At 40.0% G+C, this 20,333-nt stretch overlaps 1 protein-coding gene across 3 annotated transcripts; it reads left to right on the plus strand.

Annotated features, from left to right (window-relative positions):
* The first annotated feature begins 568 nt into the window (after positions 1 to 568).
* LOC101168446 (homeobox-containing protein 1-like) lies at positions 569 to 20,333 on the plus strand. 3 transcript variants are annotated; one of them, XM_004067456.4, is made up of 10 exons: positions 569 to 752; positions 10,479 to 10,970; positions 13,631 to 13,716; positions 13,793 to 13,903; positions 14,574 to 14,730; positions 14,813 to 14,895; positions 15,249 to 15,344; positions 15,521 to 15,615; positions 15,715 to 15,798; positions 15,873 to 20,333. In XM_004067456.4, exons 2-10 carry the CDS (start codon positions 10,480 to 10,482, stop codon positions 16,200 to 16,202), a joined length of 1,533 nt encoding a protein of 510 aa, XP_004067504.1. In that variant the 5' UTR covers positions 569 to 752; position 10,479; the 3' UTR covers positions 16,203 to 20,333. The 3 variants fall into 3 exon arrangements, with proteins under 3 accessions (XP_004067504.1, XP_011492150.1, XP_011492146.1); XM_011493848.3 differs by having other exon boundaries at positions 15,527 to 15,615; XM_011493844.3 differs by having other exon boundaries at positions 570 to 752; positions 15,524 to 15,615.

Consider the following 20,333-nt stretch of genomic DNA (forward strand, 5'->3'; position numbering starts at 1 on the left):
TCAGTAAAATATAAAAGATAAATCTTCAGTATTTATTGTGATTATTGGTAGTTTATTTTTTGTCAAAAGGTTGACTGAAAGTATGTCAGTTTAAGAATACAGAAGACTAAAGTAAAAACTGACGATTGATATTTTTTCCATTGTGGCTCAGTTAGGCAAATGCATCAAAAATATTTATAACTTTGAAAAAAGTATCTATAAAAAAAAGTTTAATTCAAATGAGGGAGATTGAAATTTTCTTTATCCCCATATATTAAAAATTGACTTTATTTAAATTTTAAGGATTTTAAAATAAAGTTTAGACAGGAAAAGAATAGATTGAACTCCTTTATACAAAAACTCAGACATTTATTTTGTTCTCAAATCTTATTTGTATTTTAAGAGAGGTTATTGTTATTTACATATTATTTTGGAGGAATAATTTTAATAGGATTCAAATTAACCTTACCTAAAAAACTTAATCATGGTTTACAACAAACTTTCTGAACTGGCATTTTCAAGGCTTCCACCTGGGGAAAGTGGTCTTCACATTCCTGTACAATAAACTGATGGAACTACAATTCCCATGTGCCCTTGCGTGATTATCAACATGGCGTCTGTCTGCCGGACAAAAGGCGAATGTGGTTGACGGCGGATTGAAGCCCAATTAGAAGCAGGGGGAGACATTTTGGGAAAACTGTCAGTCCTTGCGCCTCAAGGCACCAGATATATGACCAAACGACCGCCTGTGGAGGCTCTCGGACTGGAATAAGGTGAGTGCTGAAGCCCCAACTGCAGCCCTATCGAAACGCCCCAGCTCCTGGTGCATTTCTCTTTTTTTCCTGTACAGTGAGTCAGATCTGAAAAAGTCCCGGAAAAAAAACGGTCAGTGGTGCTGGTTTGCTTGGCGGCTTAGTTTCACTCCACCTGAACGGTCTCCTGTGAATAATGACACCCTCGGCTTCCGTTTGGTTTACGTTCAAGCAAATGTAACGTCAACTTTTTTGTTGCCTTTATTTACTGCTGGTTATGACAACGCGGTTTTTCTTCGTGGGACATAATTTGGCGCGACGAAAATAGCTACCCCCCCCCCCCTTTTTTTTCTTCTTTAAATCAATACAATGGACTCGTTTAGGAGGCAGTTTGATTATTGCCTACACATCTTTTATCTCATTACTAGTTTTTAAAGCAGCATAATTGATCTGTTTAGGGTCCAAATTCATCATCTTTACAAATAATTCAAATCTGATCAACTTGGTGCGTCAGCAGCAGTAAGTTGGTCAGTTGCTCCGAGTCCGGTTTGGAAGTTGCAGGCGCGTGCCCTGTTGGCACGCGCCTGCAACGGCCCGGACGGAGCCACGTCTGGTCTGGTCCGGAGCGTTGGCGGTTCAGTGGGTTCAGGTTCTGTTTACAGTTGTCCTTTAACGCGTCCGCCTAATGCTGTGACATTGCTCTTGAATCAGCCAATCCTTCCAGGACAAACTTGTAGTTCCCTCCCAAGTGTGTCTCCAACTTGTACAGAATTAGTAATAATAACAGTAATTTACAACGTTTCCTTCCTTAACTAGATTGTAATGGAATCCTCTGTTTAGAGAAGCCAGAGGTCAAGAGGTCAGAAATGCTGTTGTTTCTTGTATGCGGTCAAATGCAAAGCCCCGGTCTGGACTCATCCTGTCAAAATAGTTTACACTAGACCTGTACTTTCATGTAATACTGACACCATTTGGCGTCTCACATGGAGTTATGCGGCGTCTGCCGTTGCTGAAGGCTCTCCAGCTCCTCCCGGTCCTCCCAGTCCTCTGCAGGGTTCAGAACTTTCAGAGCTGTGAGAAACCGAACCACGTGATGAGACTGCTCCTTCCTAAGTTTTGACAAACGGGCATCGAGAGAAATAACTTAAAACAGAGAAGCCATCATTTACCGTATTTTCCGGACTATAAGTCACCCTTTTTTTCATAGTTTGGCAAGGGGTGCGACTTATACCCCGCAGCGACTTATATTAGAAATAAATTGAAATAAATACATTGTTAACCCTCCTGTTATGTTCATTTGTGAGGAACAGAGATGATGTTCCTGGGTCAATTTGATGTATGAGGTATGTTAAGTGTTAAGAGTATGTTAAGTGACTCAGAGAATCAGCAAATCATTTTTTTACAGTAAGATCTTGAAGGCTAACAACATAATATTCTATTTTCCAATGATTTTATAGATTCAGAAATGCAATAAAAATGACAACTGTTTCTACAAATACAGGATGAAAACAGAGTATTAGTTGGCCAATGATGCTTCATGAAAGGAATAAATAAATAAGTTTGAGAAAAAATTACTGTGAAATTATGAGATAAACAGTCTGCTATGATTGTGTCATATAAGGTTGTGAAAGTTAAAATGCGACTTATAGTCCAGTGCGACTTATCTGTGTTTTTTTCTACTTTATAATGCATTTTTGGGCTGGTGCGACTTATACTCCGGTGCGACTTATAGTCCGGAAAATACGGTAAATACGACACAAAAAGTGTGTTTGGAATAAAATGGACGGATAAGTGGAGTTGTGAAAGCTCGACTGTCTGATGTCTTTCTCTGCACAGACCTGTTGCGGTCCTTAGACTTGTCGGTACACCCATGTACCTGAAGACAAATAAATTCAAGCCGTGCAGGTCTCAGGGTGTTTGCAGGTTCAAGTGTTGATGGAAGGCTGTCGCATCACAAATTCTCAGCATGTTTAATTGCATTAGGAATGCAATAGCACTGCTTCTATAGTGACTGGTGGGACCAATAGACTAATGCAGAACTGGTAGGGGGAGACATCTCTAAACCATAAAACCTGAATGCCAAAGGTGACCTCCTGTAACAGCTTTGACTCTGTTACAGACGTTTGATTTAGTTAAAGGTGTTCCCAGTGGTCTTTTAATTATGATAATTCTGTTTTCATGCATTCATTCTCATTTATCTTCTGCTGTTTTATCCCTTTCGGGGTCACGGGGCTGCTGGAGCCTATCCCGGCCATTTGTGGGCGAAGACAGGGGACACCCTGGACAGTTCGCCAGTCTGTCGCAGGGCAATATTCTGTTTTATTGTCAAAATTAAAAAAGAGAAGCTGTCATTTTCCAGGGCATAGTTTCTGCAGAGCAGTAGGAGTTCTTTAGAGATTTGCCTCTGAGCTGTTATGGCATAACACACCTGACCCGTTTCCCATCATCCATCTGCTTGCATCCTCTCCCGCTAACTTACAGCTCCTCACAACCCCAACCTAACATTAGCAGTTCAACAAAAATGGTGAGCAGTATTGGAGCTATTCAGCTGTACATTTTTCTAAACCAAATACCAGCCTGATTCACAACAATTGAAATAAAGAAGTTCAAGAAATGCAATTTTAAGAGGCATTTTCTCTATATGTGTCCTCTTTAACGTGCCAGAAGAATATGGAGGGATATTTCTGCCACCACGTTGCACACAAAACTTTCTAAGTTGCAAATGAAAATATTAAATATTTGCTTTCCAAAACTACTTTGCGTTTGCTAAACATGTGTTTTCGCATGCATTTTTATCAAATCTCGCTTTGACTACTTTGAGCTCGATTTAACGTGATACGACTGCCACTGCTAAAAAAGTTGTCATCTCACTTTTTTCCCTATCTTTGATTTTGCTGACATTTGTTTCAGTTTAGCGCGACGAAGCAGCCATCAAACAGCTGCTGATTGGTCCAGATTTTAACCAATCAAATCGCTGTATTTATCTAACATGGTGTCTGCTACTGAGGCTCAGAAAGCGAAGCAACTCTGTTTACCCTCAATTTTGTCTCTTTGGATGAAGACGTTTTCATTTTTTATCAATTTAACAATAATTCATACTTTCTTTCTTTTTTAGCATTGATTAATTTTTAATAAGTCAGATTTGTGAATTTATGGCAGAGGATCTCCGGAAACTGTAAAATAAACTGTCAAGTTTATCTGCTGACATTAAATCAACAGGCCAGTGTGTGATCTGTGAATCCTGCAGAGCAAAATATTGGTAAAAAGTCTGAATTTCTTTAAGATCTGTTTGTTAAAACAATAAAATATTTAAAGCACATATTATTTCATGCTGCACAAGTGTTTGGGATTAGATTAGAACAGCAGTGAAGAGTACAATGATGATGGCTCACCACAGTAGATTCAATGTATTTAGCATAAGAAGCATTTTTAACTTTTATGTTCATTTTCACAGTGTCTTTATCTTTTAGAACACGTGAGCGTTTGTCCAAAGTAAAAAAAAAATACTCATGAAAAAAAGGCTATTTTTTTCGTAATATTTCAACGTTTATTGATAAAAATAAAACAATAGTTCAGATACAAATCTTAAAAAGTGTTACTTCCGGCTGGACAGAGTCGGAGGTCAGATGTTTTTTTTCTGCTGCAGACATTTTAAACACGTTGGTCACTAAATAAATACAAAACTCTGGTTTATTTTAAGCTGCTTTGCTGCTCTTTCTGGGTTTTACTCTGAGAGAAACGGGCCAGAATGGTTGAAAACGGCAGAATCCCAGAACAGAACCGATACAAAGTCCAAAGTCCATGTCTGCCTCCCAGACGCATCGCTATGAGACAAAGACACCTGATTGGTTGGAGCAGCTTCGTCACATCAAACTGAAACGTAACTCAGCAAAATCAAAGATAGAAAAAAAGCGAGATTTGACACAACGCATGCGAAAACGTGTGTTTTGCAAACGCAAAAAAGTTTTTGAAAGCAAAAAAAAAAATGAAAAGCAAATATCTAATATTTTCACTTGCGACTTAGAAAGTTTTGTGTGTAACGTAGTGGCAGAAATATCCCTCCATACAAGAACAAGTTAAAAACACCAAAGATGCGATTTTCATTGGAGTGTGTCTTTAATTAAACAAATAACAGTAGTTTGAAACTACTGCTGTGCTAAAGGGATAATTATAGGGCGTTGAGTTTAAAGCTGTCAGGAAGGAAGCCCAAGGAAAGACTAGAGATGAGGCTTGTAGACGCTGTCAGAGATGACAGGAAGTTGGAAGACGTCAGAGGATCAGCTTTGAATTCCAGTTGGACACCATGGTAGCAGCGGTCGGTAGTTAACATTTAAAAACCTAATTTATTGTGGAAAAACAATCACTTACCATGATCCAAAAAAATGGATTAAGTGAAAGAAAAAATAACCCTTTGATGGCTGAGGTCACAACACTAATTGCGATCCAGCAGGAGGCTACGATCCCCAAGTCTGTAGAAAGACGTTAAACTCGAGAAACGAGTGGATGACTTGAATAACCCAGTGTAATCACCGGACTAAAGATGATACCACGGTCATGTGCACATGCAGGGACAACGAGGAGGAACCCAGTGAGCTGGTGAGGAGCTCTGCTTAGCAACAGGTGGAGGCTCTACTCCAAAGGGATTTCCCAGGATGTAAAGCAAGAACATACTGAAGGGAACAGAGTCTACTAGAATGAGCATCTGACTAAAACAATTGTGGAAATTGACAAAAAAAACTGGAAGAAAAAGGAGAAAACTTAGAACACTGGTGAGAAACTGTAAAATATTTATCAAATTAATATGGAGGAGTTGGAGAAGGTCTTGATCACAGCAGTCAGAGTATAAGATATGTAGCAAGACATACAAACTGAGATCTTCACTGGATGTTTGAGGCGAGAAAACAAACAAAAGTCAACGTTTGATACGGAGAATTCCGAACTGTGAACAACTTGACCTCAACTTACTGATAACAACCCACAGGAGGACCATGATAGCACGTTTTTTTTTCTTCAAGAAAACATGGACAGCAAATATAACAGCTTAGAGAACTTCAAAAAGTCTTTTAACCGAGCAGGAAGACTGTTAATCATTCACTTTAACAGTAGAAGAATGTATACCAACCTGGAGCCATCATGGATCATCTATAGAAAATGGAACATCCATTTAACACCATAACCATACCTGGAACTTGATGCGTCCCCTGAAGACAGAAGTCAAACGTCGTGAATTGTTTTTTAAGTGGTTTCGGTAAACAACCCTCTGAAATTGGAAGCAAACATTTTCCAACTCACTTTAAACTTTAGGGTTGTTTTATTACAACGATTTGAATGTAATGTAACGAGCTAGTATTCCTCACATAAATGTGAAGTAATGCTCTCAGCACATTTAGGAAAAATAAACAGGTTATTTACATTTATTTATATTGTTCCTTTTTATTTTTGATAAGAAAAAAACATTTAGTAAAGAATTAAAAAAAACTACTGGGGGAAGAATTTTCCTTACTTTGTGTTTAAGTCAAAGCTGGATTATGTCCTTTTCTAGAGCATTTTTTTCAAAGGACAACAGAAACTGTTGCTTTGTCTTTTAGTATTTGCAAATGTTTGTGGGTTTTTCATATCTTTTGGAATTCAATTGTTTTTTCATAAGGGAGAGGAAGCAGAGTTGCAGGAAACAAGATATCTACATATGCTAAAAATATGTTTAAACAAATGAACAAAATAAGGAAAGAACCCCCCCCAAACCTCTTGAATGGGGGATACTTTAATTTGATTTTAATGTACCACAGAAAAATCATTTCTATGTAACAGTTAACAGGTCATATTTATTTTGCACGCCTGCATTGATTATTTGTATCAGAGCAACTGTGAGTCATTCTATGCAGCTGGGTGAAAATTATGCATCTGCTTGAAATGCAGTTTTATTGGCATTTTTCCCAGGATGCACAGTTTCGCTCGCTTTCTTTCTATCCCTCTCCCTTATATCTGTAACGCTGACATGCCTGCTGACTTAGATTTTCTGATATTGCCTGTTTTCTCCTCTGCGGCTGAAAGAAAAGAAAGCTGTTATCTTTTTTATTTTTATTTTTTATCGCCCTCTCTTTGCCAGAGCCCTTTTGCTCTCAGACCAGCTTTATGAATATCAGATTTACTTCTCTTATGCTGCAGTGATATGAAACATAAAAATATACCCCATGAAAAGGAACGGTTTATGAGGCAGAGCCACATGGAAAGTGAGTATGCATTTTGTCTGAACACAATAGCTCCTGATGAACGGGGCTCATTTGCATAACTTCAAATGAATAGTGCATTTAAAAACATCTTCAGGGGGAAAAAAGGCCTAATTTAGTCTGGAGGAATGCAGTTAATAACTGGATCACAGCTGCAGAACAGTGTTGAGGGTTTGTTTGTGGGCCTGTTCATGTATTATGTTCTGGGGGCAGGAAACAGAAAAACGAGACTGTTGTCTCTGTATGATCCTTGTGCTGTTTAATAGGTGAAGATGGTATTAATTTAATTTACAGATGATAATTTTTCATGCACTAGTTATTCATTTCATGTGTAAATGCTTAATTATTTCTTAATTTCGTAACATTTAAAGTGAGGTCAAAAGTAAAAGCCTATTCAGGATTGCAGGCATGACATTTTTCTGTCTTAGTATGTTATTTCTAGAGGCGATGAATGCACATTTATCCATCTGATGTTCAGAGTTTGGATAAAAAATGCTTCAATGTTTATTAGAAATACAAAGAAAAAAAAATCAGCATCAAATTCATAGAGCATCCTTCATGTGTGATCAGTTACCCAGAATTCACAGTTCTGAGGAACGGTATTGTTTAGAAATATTGCTGGGTATCCAATTAGATAGTTTTTAGGCACAGACTGAGTGGCCACTATCACTTTTGAAAGAATATTTTTATTCAAAACCAGTTTCTTATAAAGAAATTCATGTTGTCAATCTGAGTGGTAGGCCTGCAAATGTATTGTTTGCACGATATCAAGCTGTGCAATATGCAAATTGCAAAAGTCGGCGGAAATTGCTATACAGTTTTTCTCAGTCGCTTTAGTACAATTCTCAGATCAGAATTGAAGTTTGCAAATACGTGTGTGCATTTCTCCAAACAATTTGTACAAACAGCAAAACACTATGGATTTCTTGCAAAAGCCTGTAACTTGCTCAAAATCTTTAGTTCATCTCTCAAAACTAAGTCTTTATGTCATTGAACATGTCAGTGCCATCAGAATGTCAAGTCCTTGTGTCATTGTCTACGAACAAGACAGTCAAATTACTTAGTCATGTTGTCAATATAACTGTGTACTTTAGAGGGAGGTTCTGATGTGAACTATGGCTAAAGTTTTAATGACAATTATTGTAAAATGTAAGTTACACATTTTTTGTTTGATTGCAAGAGACTGGACAAGATTCACATTTACAGTTTTACTGTTCATTTTGTAATTTGTTGGCCGACCATGTCATACCAACATAGAAAAAACCCACTGCAAACAGTAACACAAAGGGAAAAAAAGATAGGACAATATTCTGTACAACAGTGCAGGCAGTGCAGTAGGAATTGGTGTGGTCTTCCTACACCTCTTGTCGTTCCTGTTTGTTAGGCCACACATTCTCATCCACATTACAGCGAATATCCTCTCTTGCAATGCAGCGTGGAAAGAATCTTTTAGAGTGTCTTATCCAGCCTCTGCAGACGTCTGCTGTGATGTCATCACACGCTGCATCCATGGCAGCCAGGAGGGTCATTTGTGTATGTGGCTGGCGATCATAAACTTTCCATTTCCATGCTGAGAAAAATTCTTCAATAGGGTTACAGTAAGGAAAGGAGAGTAGCGTGAAATGAACTCCATCCGCATCTCATCAGGAACACGTACATGTCTTCGGCCTCTTCCTCGGTTTTGCCCCCTAACTCCTCCACCACGCAACCTCACTACTCTTCCTCTTCTTCTTCTCTCTGGCTGTTGACCCCGCCCAATTCCTTGTCCTTCCATTGTCAGACATAGAACATTGTGTTGTGCTTCTGCCATATACAGTATATACTTGCCTTTTCACTGTCAATGAGATGCACCTTTGTTAGAGGAAGTCAAGTCACCTGAGAGCAATTTACCAATTCAGGACAGATTTAGACAAAAACACATACTGGAGATGTATAGAAATATGTTTGTCACATTATGACAACTTGGTCAACCATTCTGCAGTTAATGACTTATACGATGAACTAGTGACTAGGTGTTTTGAGGAGTAAGACTATTGCACAGTGAACTACATAATACATTTTGATCAACATGACATAAACAATTGATAATTTAGCAAAGAGCAGAGAATTGTACTTAATTATTTGCATGGATGTACCAAAGCAATTGCAACTTGTTCAAAGAAGTGAGAAACTGCTTATATGATGTGCACAAGTGACATCATGATGTGAAAATTGAACAAATAGTTTTGGGAATTTCATTCTGATCTGAGAATTGTACTAAAGCGACTGAGAAAAACTGTAAACGGTAATCTAAATACTTCAAGCTACCATAAGATTGTTTGAAGACATTTCAATGAATCAAATAAATCCCTTTATACGTTTGACCAATCGGATGAAGCCCTTTTATGTTAGATGTTCACCTCCTATGTAAGCATAATAATAAGTTTTGTTGACTCTTATTTGAACTGTTTGCAGTGAAAGGGAAATTATGTATTTAGCTGTTGTGCCATTTTTTTATGTGTCTTAAGTTATATCGTCATCGCAATGTTGATCACTAATATCGCAAATGGCGAGTTTTCCTCGCATCGTGCAGCCCTAATCGGTAGGCTCCTGAACCTCCCACTACGGTTCATTCAAGTGACGCTCAGAGTCAGTGAGACTCACATAAACCGGATTATTTAGAATTTATTCAACTTATTAACGCTGAGGCAGCACAGAACTTTGTTCCTTCTGATTGTTACTTTACAAGTAGAAAATTAACAGCGAAAAATAAAAAGTTTGTGTGTTTTGTAATTTTGTTTGAATAAATATGCATTTCTCAAGGGAAACAATATCAGAATCAAATCATTTGGAAATGGTGTCCAACCCGATTCAGAACCCAGATAAGAAGTTCTTAGTAACATCTGATGCCATTGAAGGTCAAAGCCAGCCTGAAAGTGCTGTTGGAGACAACTGAAAGCCCCGCAGGTCAGAGGTTTTCACTGCAGCCAAAACCAAAAACAATTCAGATGGAACAAAGGAAAGCTTTTTTTTTTTTTTTTGAATTCCAGCTTTTTCCCATATTCTAGATAAATTATACTCTTTTTCAGTCACATTTTCAGCTTCATTCATGTGACTTTAGATTTTCTCTCTCTGGAGCTGGTGCACATTGATTCTATGAAACAAATATGTTTGTCCAGATGTCTGCAATCAAATGGAGGGCTGGGTTTATCAGTGATTCCATCTTTATTCAGAAAATGAACATCGATGTATCAAATTCAATTATTTAATTCATGAAAGTTTTACATTTATTTATTTTATACAATTACTTACGTCAAAGTGTTTTTCATAACCAAATAAAATGCGTTTTGAAGAGGGGGAAAAATTTGAATTAAACTCAACTGTGAACTTGTGAATTGGTTCAGTATTTTGGCAGTGATGCACAGTTCTCATAAAATGTCCAAGTCCAGTTTGATCATCTGAAAAAAGCATTTAATTTGAACTTTCCAATGAAAATCATCCCTGAACGAACATGAATCTTGCATCTTGCTTTTCTTTGCAGAATGTTCCAGCAGAGGGAGGAGCCTCGCTTCACCATCGAGCAGATCGACCTCCTCCAGAGGCTCCGGCGGACTGGAATCACCCAGGCGGAGGTCCTCCATGCTCTGGACACGCTGGACCACATAGACAGGCAGCATGGACACAAGTTGGCCTGTAAACCCTCCTATGTACCACCCACGTCTTCCTCCAACCCTGCCTTCGCTTCTTCCTCCATGACTTCCACCTCAACTCAGACAACTTTTCCCGAACACCGGCTCTCACTGTCGCCCACCAACAACTTCGACACCGCGTCTCCACCTCTGCCGGTTCCCGCCTCACCGGTCATGGTGCCAACTGTGGTGCAGAACGGCCTGGTGCCCGTCACCAATGGGAAGCTTTCCCCGCCCCGGTTCTCACTCGGTGTGGTGGGCGGGAATGTACCTGGATCAGGTTACACCTTCGAGGCCAGCGAGGACTACCTCGACGTGGATGAGAAGGTGGAGGACTTGATGAGGTAAGACCTGAGCAGTCTGACCGGTCGGTCCATGTTACCTCTCATGTGTCATCAGGGATGGAGAAAAGACTCACTTCTTAAATGTCGTTTCATAGAATGGATCTGCTTGTGCTGGAATGTTTGTATAAAGCTACCAATTAAACTATGATGTTATAAGGAAAAGATATATAAATATTTTTTTATTAGACCGTATTTATCCCACAATGGGAAATTTGTTCTCCGCATGTGACCCGTCCCCTGGGGGAGCGGTGAGCTGCAGCCGAATCGCGCTCAGGAGGCAGTAGCGTCAAGGGCCCTCATTGGGTGATGTTAATTGCTCGCCCTTGATATGGCAATTGCCCCAGTACCATTGTTCATTCCCCTCCGGGAATCGAACCCTGGGTCCCTGCGTGGTAGTCACCTTACCAACCGAGCTACCCAGCCGCTGTTCAAAATGTGTCAAATAGGAAGAGAAAGGTCATCCAAAAACTAGAATTAATGTGCAATAATATAGTTATTGTTATTCTGACAGATCAGCTGATATTAAAGATAGATGAAAGAGAAAAGTCCAACATTTATACTTCCTGTCGGGCTGAATAAGAATGTTCTCAATAAGTAATGGACCAAAATGCTTGATTTTTGTTATTAAAAAGAAAATTACTGAAACTCTGACCTTTCATTTGTGCCAAAAGCCAAATATGCTGTTTTCTTTGAACTCCTAAGAACATCAGAGATTAATTTTAAACTGTTTGTTTGGAAAAAAACTGAGCTGGACCTTCTTATGGCAAATATTTCTGACAAAATACTGAATTGGATTTTGATATAAAAGTTTATGACTTTTATTAATTAGATTTCCATTATAAATCAATTTAATTTGGTTAGATTCACAAAAAAAGGAGGAAATTCCATGAATAAAATTATACTTTCTAACATAAACTACCAAAAAGCAGTTTTTCAGGAAAAGTTATCAATAAGTTTGATTAATGGAAATATATTTTTCATTTAAAATTGATTCAGTATCATTTTATTTCTTTAATCCACCTGTAATGATGATCAGTCAGAAATAAGGCAAATGTAATTCTTTTTCCTGTTCTCATCTAAACATTGCTTTGGTTTGTTGAGGTTTCCCAGCTTTTGTTTATTCTCTTTCTGGCACTGCTGGCTAATCAGATTTATCGCTGGAATTTGAATGAAACTGTTTCAAGATCTTGATCTTTTTTGAAAATGTACATTTTTGTTCTCATGCATGACGTGAGTGGAGCCAACTTGAACTGTTGCATAGACAACATCACATGTTATGTGAGAGTCTCAGGGATTAGTGTATGATTTGTTTTTGTAATATCTTTTCAGTTATTGACTGTATATAAGAACTGGGAAGAGTAACCCCTCCCCTCTCATGTTCCAAACAGGAAGTACCCGCTGGCTCCCATTGACTTCTGTAGAGAAATAAGCAGCTATTTCTCACTCATTCTATTGGTCAGAATAACCATGCTTGCTTTAATACCTTTTTCTTAACATTTTCTTCTTGCTAGTCCTAATTTTTTTTCTGTAGTTAAAGGTATAAACCGACCAATCAGTTACCTCGGTAAAAGTAGGTAGGGCCTCTTGTCCTCCATATCCACTGTTTGATTGACAGATTGTGTAGCCTGCTTTTTGGTGTAAAATGCAAGAAATGATCCGTTTTATTCAGGAACGTTCCACCCACGTCTAGCTTTGTGAAGAGTTTTTCATAACCAAATGACATTGGTCGGAAATGGAAATTTTATCAATCAACTGTAAACTTTTAAATCAAAGTCACATGTATTCAACGACCTCTCCACACCTGATAATGGGTTGTTTTATTATTATGTTCTGTGTATCAGCAGCATCCGTTGATTTTATTTACACACTGGTACTACAAACCATTTAACATACGATTTTTTGATCTACCATGTTACTATTTTCTGTTCATTTGGTTCCTCGTTTCATTTAGCTGCTCTTCAGCTTTAAAGCTAAATATCAGGTGCCTTTTGTCAAAGAAGAAAAATAAATCTACCTTAAGGAAAGCAGGTTCTCATCATCTACTAACCTGCTTATGGAAACCTGTAACCAAGAATGTGGGTACTTAGGGAAATTAGTTATAAATGAGTTTGTAAATGTACTCAAAAAGAACATTTCTACTGGTATTTTTCTTGTTTTCCTCTCCTCTGTCTCTTACATGAAACATTTAGACATTATTTGAGACTAGATGAGAATTTATGATCTGAATGTCTGTCTGTCTGAATTTCTAGGGGTTGTCGTGTCTGATCTGATGGCAATAATCAACAGATTGTTAGTAATGCACATCCTTGCATGCATGCACCTGCTGCAGAGGCTGTGATGGTCCCGAAGTCGGCCGTAATCAGAATATGTTTTGAGGAAATCTGCCCGACTCTGTCCACGGAGGCTGACACACACACACACACACACACACACACACAGCCGTGCTGCTCATTTGTAGTCTGCAGCCGCCTGATGGCAGTCAAAGCAATATTGATTTTAACATGTGTGAAGATTGAAATCAAGTCGGCATGAGAATGATGAAGAAAAAAAGAATGCAGCAGGATTCGGGCTCTCGCTGCCATTTGATCTGGTGATAAAGTGCCGTGTGTAAAGTGCGTATGCAAATGTCAAGCTTGATGTTTGTGTTTGTTTTGCCGTAGGAGAGACAGTGCGGTGATCAAAGAAGAGATCAAGTCTTTCCTAGCTAACAGACGCATCTCCCAGGCAGTGGTTGCTCAGGTAACAGGTGAGCATCCGAAAAACCAATAGGTATAATCAAGTGTGGCTTCCGCCGGGTGACCCCCGCCTCCCTTATTTTGAAGGGATCAGCCAGAGTCGGATCTCTCACTGGCTCCTGCAGCAGGGATCGGACCTCAGCGAGCAGAAGAAAAGAGCCTTCTTCCGCTGGTACCAGCTGGAGAAGACCAACCCCGGTAACAGCAACCAGTCTAGTGCATCTTTGAAGTCCAACTCCAATCATCTCTTGGTGCATTTTCAAGCGTTCCCAGTCCTCTTTTAAGTAGGATTACGCTATTTATAGCCAAAAACATAAACAATGTTTTGTTTTTAGGGACATTGCTTCTTTTAAAGCGGCAGAAGTTCAATAAAGTGACCCCACCCTCCTTCCCCTCCCCATTATGGTCCATCTGCCTTCAATGCATGGCTGTTAGAATAAATACTCAGAAATGCACTTTTTTTAGCTTAAGTTTCTTTATAAATGTCCCTGATCACCAGAGAACTGACGCAACAATGTTAACAGCACGTTAAAAACACCAATTCTATTGGAGTGGGTCTTTAAATGACATTAATTAAGAGTAAATCCCTTTTTTTAAACGCACATTTATGTGTTTTGGGAGGTATAAATCAGTTGTATTCAGAGATTCTGTTGATAACTGGCCTGTTTATGAATTTTCCTCTGGCATTGTCAGATGTCTATAATTACAGAAACAAAAACTGAAACCAAATAACAGTTATTTTGGGTTAAATTTGAACCCTCAGTGTCTCGTAAAAACGAGCTTCCTCACTGGCCTGTGAGGGACGAAACGTCTCTATTTTTAGCTGGACGAGCACTGAATTATTGAAGCTTAATTTCTCCGACTCCAGGTGCCACCCTAGCCATGCGAGCTGCCCCTCTAGCTCTGGACGACATGGTGGAGTGGCACCAGACCCCGCTCCCATTCAACTCGGCCCCCACGGGCTTCCGTCTGAGACGGGGGAGCCGCTTCACGTGGAGGAAAGAGTGTCTTGCCGTCATGGAGAGGTGAGCCCTCAGAAAGAGGAGCGTAGGCTAAACTCGCAGGTCTGAGAAGAAGAATTCAAGCACAATGTTTTCTTTCATGCAGCTACTTCAGCGAAAACCAGTACCCCGACGAAGCCAAAAGAGAAGAGATTGCCACAGCCTGTAACGCTGTGATTCAAAAACCAGGTGAGTGGTTAGCCATAGATCATGGACACTCCTTACTTTAAGCCTTGGTCACATCCACCTGTACGGGTTTTTGGGTTGTCTGGGCCCGTGGAGCGTCATAGAGAGGAGAGGGATCGCAGGTGTGACTTACAGTTCCCGTTTAGGCTCATGTGACCACATCATGAAAATGGAACGTCCCACTGTCATGTATATGGTAAATGTATTGAAAGACATTAAAGTAAAGAACCATGGCTGTGATGCTTAGAGAGAAGGCTTTGAAGGAACCACTAACCAGAGTCAAAGGCATAGTTTAAGGAGTGGAGATGAATGTTTAATTTTTTAACGTTTATCGACAGTTGGTCTGTGTGTTAAAGGGAAGAAGCTGTCTGATTTGGAAAGAGTTACTTCTTTAAAGGTCTACAACTGGTTTGCCAACCGCCGCAAAGACATCAAGAGACGTGCCAACATAGGTAATATCTACCTCTGTTGATGTTTAAGTTGAATGCATTTGCTCGCTGCATCCCTCAGTCTGGAATTTTCTGTCTGCAGCACCAAAAATGAGGTTTTTCTGTTAGAGGGGCATCGGATTTAGCGGCTGCCTCTCCCGCTGGAGTTGATATGCTATGATGACTTTGTGTTTTTGAAGAAGCAGCCATCCTCGAGAGCCATGGGATCGAGGTCCAGAGTCCAGGAGGTCAGTCGGTCAGTGATGAGGTGGACGGGAATGAATTCCCCGACCAGGTGATCCTCAGATGAGGTTATACTCTTCCACTCGGGACATGCGTGTGCATCTTTTATAAACAATTTTGTTTGCATTTTCTTTCTCGTGCACTGACGCAGGCTTGCGAGGCGTCCCTATTAGACAAGAGAGCTTCAGCCAGGCAGCTGGCTTTCAGTCGAGCTGATTTGTCTTCTCCAACCCAGGTACGTCCCATCAACCTCCAGACAATCCTAAGCTTTCCAACACCTGCTAACCTTCCTTCTTCATTCTCCACCAGGTTCCCACACCATTTCCTGGCTGGTTTTCTGCTCTGGCCAGAGGAGGCGTGTCAGGACAGAGGGGCATCTCTCTGATTGGCCGCTCTCTGTTATCGGCGTCGGTCGCTCCAGCAGAAGGTTCCAGGCTAGCAGGTGCGTCCTGGTCTCCACCCTCCCCTTCTCTGCAAGACGAGCCCAGCGTTCACAGAGCACCGTCAGAACCTCAGGACCCAGCAGGTTTGGGGAAGAACGCGGCGGACGGCGGAAGCCCGGCTTCGGCCGGCCAGCTGGAAGAGGCGGGGAGCAGCGTGGGGAACGAGATCAAGATGGAGTCTCTGGAGGACGACTGATGGAGCAGCAAAAGCGGAGCAGTCGGAACAGGTGTCACTATATGCAAGCAGAATATGTGGGAATGTATTAAGAAAAAAGAAGAAAAGAAAAAAAAGACCAAAAGTTGTGTAAAGTCCAATCCTGATATACCTCCCAACCCTACCTCCAACCACCAACCTGCTCCACTACACTCGTATAGCAACTATCAGTATATCATTATAAAGGTTATAACAAAGTTTTAGTAGAGTGTTCTCCAAGTTTCTCTGAAAGTTTCAAGATGCCCCTGAAAACAGCAGAGACTTTTTTTTAACCACCTCATTTCTGTGGTTTGTGTTTTTTAAGGTGAGCCTCTTCTGAAACTTTCACAGAAAGCAGCCAACGAGGACACGGCGCTGTGTGCAGGTTTCCTCTGGAAACAGCACAACAACACTGTATTTGGCGCGGGAATCGAACCGTTTCAGGGTCTTTCACTGTGATCGCAACACAACTGAAAAGCCTCAATGTGTGTACAGTTCAGAGCTCATACTCAGCGGTTCTTTTCCATGTGGTTGTGCGTTTTCATCCGCTTTCTGCACTATGGCTGTGCAGGAACGACAGCATTTCTGACGGATGAAGACATAATGCACAGGAGAGCAAACCCAGGAAGAAAAAAAGTTTCTGTGGAAACAGAAAAAGAAAAGGCCATAATTTCAATTTTATAACTTGTAATAGATGTTAATGTTGCAGTTTAACCAAACTTACAATTTATTTCTCCTTGTTTCACATTTTAACTTGTGATTAGAAACCTCTTTTTGTCCTTAAAGACCCACTCCGATCATCATTTTTAGGTATTTTGATTACGACTATGCTGTTTTCTTTAGCCAAAATCCAAAAAAATCTGTTGTTTTGTAGGACAGTTTCTGCAGAGCAGCAGTAGATCATTAAAAATTGATCTCATGAGTTGTGCAGCAACCCCGCCCCCCCTTACCTTCCCCACCGCTTAGAGGTGGGAGCAGGGAGCTTGTGGCCCGCTCAGTGCATTTTCTACGACACAAATAAGCTCTTTTTTTTCTCCCTCTGCTCCTGACTCACAAGGATTTGAATAAAGAAATATTCAGGAAAGCAAAGTTTAGTTTGCTTTCTACATGTCTTCCATCGTCCATAAAATGCCACACGAACAGGTTTTCTCATCGGAGTGGGTCTTTAACAGCCTCACCAAAGTTACTCGTCGTTTTCTGTTGTGTCGCTCAGACACATTTTTAATCCTTTTCTTCGAGTGAATTCTTAGAGAGTGAGAATTCAAACTCTATAAACGCTCTCAGCGCTTTCCCCTCAATATTTTATTACTATAAACCTTAGCGGTATTTAAGCAACTTGTACTCAAACGTCAGTGTTAGACTTTCAGGTTCTTCTTAATCTTTACAGCCGGAACTGTATATAAACCCTTGATATCTGCCTGATCGGCTCTTATTTATTCATTTATGCCTCCACAATGATTGAACACTGTGAGATAATCATCCATATAGATCAGGAGAGAAAAGTGAAAGATACAGTTGTACATACGTGCTGTTTGTAGCCTAATGCATTTCTATTTACACTGCATGTGCATTTAAGCATCAAAGGAGAGAAGCTATCAGAATGAGGCTAACTTTGTTATTTTTTGTTATTTTTGGTAAGAGGCAAGTGAAACATTAGCCAAAGTATTAAGTTTTAATATGTGTGTGTTTTCTGAGTGGATGATGGGTGGAGTCATAGAGATATGCTGATGAAAGGCACATTAAATGTGCCCAATTATTGCTAGAAAAATATCTTCCTGATACGTGTATCCGTGTTGTGTTGTCAATGCGTTGTGTTGTAAACACCCCCCTTCGTTGTGTAGAGTTGTACGTTTATTTGAACGACACTTTATTGTGCACTGTGCTGATCAGATTCACTGCTGGTCTCACATTTCAGCGACGGATGGCACAGCCGCTGCGGAAGTCCAGCCTCTGCGAGGAGCTTTTGCACTTTTCAGGTCAAGTCGTGCCGTTTTTCCGGAAAAGCCCCCCAAGTTCTCCGTTTTAATAATCTGAAGTTTTCCTCGGCTACGTCCAAATTCCTTCACTGCTCACTATATAGCGTGCTCTCCATTCTGTGGTGCTGTCCGAATGAGCAATTCCAAAATCAAGTGCTCTAGAAATTTCCCAGAAATCTCTGCAAAAAACCATTGGGCATCAATGCTCACTTGAATGGTGAATATAGACCATAATGCATTGCGTTTGAACAATTTTTGAGACGAATTTAAATATTTTTTAAATAAAATGTCAAAGTTTTCCACTTCAGAACACAGCGGGTTCATAAATGGTCGTCGCAAAAACGCTCATATCAATGAGATTTACACTTGGTGAAATCGATGACATCATATCCGCTGTTTAAAAAAAAAAAAAAAAAAGTAGTGAGCATGGTGTCCGAATAGCTTTCAAAATCCAGGTCACTACACATAGCACCATTTAGTTTAGTGTTTGGGGATCAGGGTGGGAATTCGGACACAGCCCTAGTGTTTTCTAAACCCATTTAGCAAAAATCATCGTTTAAACCTAGAATTCTCTGATCACAGTGGCTCTTAGTACCGACCAGAGACGTAACCATTTAAACCACACATGAAGCCAAAGGGGAACATGTGGGCAATAATATGTACCTTTGGGATTCAGCAGCTGGCCTTCCCTGCAAGACCTTCCTATGAACAAATACACTCTCATTATCAGGAAGGAATTTAATCTGTTTTAAAGTCACATGACAGCATCTTTTCTGAACTTGTCTCAACAGAAAAGAAATAATTTTCTGCCGTTGAGGAGTTTCTCCCTTTTTGGCTTTAATCTCCTGATGCCTTTTTTAAAACCTGGTTTCTTTTTTTCCAACACCTTGTTTCTAATGAGCTTTGAATACCCAGATGCACTAAAGTGTTTATGCTCGACTCGGTGACCAGGTCTGGGTTCAGTTGGCTGCAAAACAACCACCAGTCACTTAAAGTTGGCTGTCAAAGCTTTGATCACCAGCTGGTAGTGCCCTCTGCTGGATACACGCTGCATCACCTCATGCCACATTTTACTAGCATGTACGTCTTCACTAAAAATGCAACTTCCTGCGGTACTTAAGATTGCCCACATATTCAATCTTTCATTTTAACATCATGTAAATGTGTCTCCCTGACAGAATCTCTTTAGCTTGTTGCTGCTGAACACAAAAACCCGGTTAGATCCCATTTTCTTCCTCAAAATACTCCTCACACTAAAAGGCAGCGCTGCATTGATGAGATCTATTTCTATTTTAAAGCACATTCATCTAAAATGTGTGCAATCACAACACTACAACATCTCTAAGCAGCTTTTATTCAAACACACTAAAGCTCTTAATGTTCTAATTAACATTTTGTTGAAAGATAAAGAGTGCACATACGCTATTTATCAAAGTTTGTGCAACGTATAAACTCACAAGCTTCAATAAAGAGTTAAATTAAGCTTTGAGAGCCAATGACTGTGCTTTTAGTTCTCATTAGGGTCAAATGTTAGACATTTGATGCAGATTTCTTACTTTCAGAGTAGAAAACGTTTTAATAACGTGGGGTTTCCACAATCTCTGAATGTTTTTTTAGGATCACATCAGTTTTTGTGGCCTGATTCTGAAAGGGAAGTCAGTTTTACTTTGAAGGCTTCAAACTTTTGTCAGGTTTATTATCAAAAACGTAAAGATTGCATCCTATTTGCACTTAATTCTACAATTTTTTAGCTAATTAAACAAAAACACAAACAAATTCTGCATATTTCACTGTCAGACTAAGACTTTTTAAGCCCAGTTTGATTACGAAGAAAACAGAAACTTGAGTTTTTTTGGTGTCTAACACTAAAAGCTTCCCTGTGGGTTGAACAGTGAAGTGCAGTAAAGCGGGGTTTTATTTTGAAGTGCCTTCTGTTTGGAGGAAGACTTCTGCGGTGGCTGTGCACACGTCAAAGCAACACTACTACGAGACGTTCCGTCACAATCCGCACGTGACGCGTCTTTGCTCAAAGCAGGTGCTGTGCAACTCGGCAGATACCTCACCCTCACCACCCCCCCCAGCGATAAGCTCGTCCCTGCAGGTCGCTCGGCAGTCTGAATCCGTTTTTAGACCACTGCTGGGAGGGAAAAAAAAAAAA

This window comes from Oryzias latipes, chromosome 3, assembly GCF_002234675.1.
Source record: "Oryzias latipes chromosome 3, ASM223467v1".
Classification (NCBI taxonomy): domain Eukaryota; kingdom Metazoa; phylum Chordata; class Actinopteri; order Beloniformes; family Adrianichthyidae; genus Oryzias; species Oryzias latipes.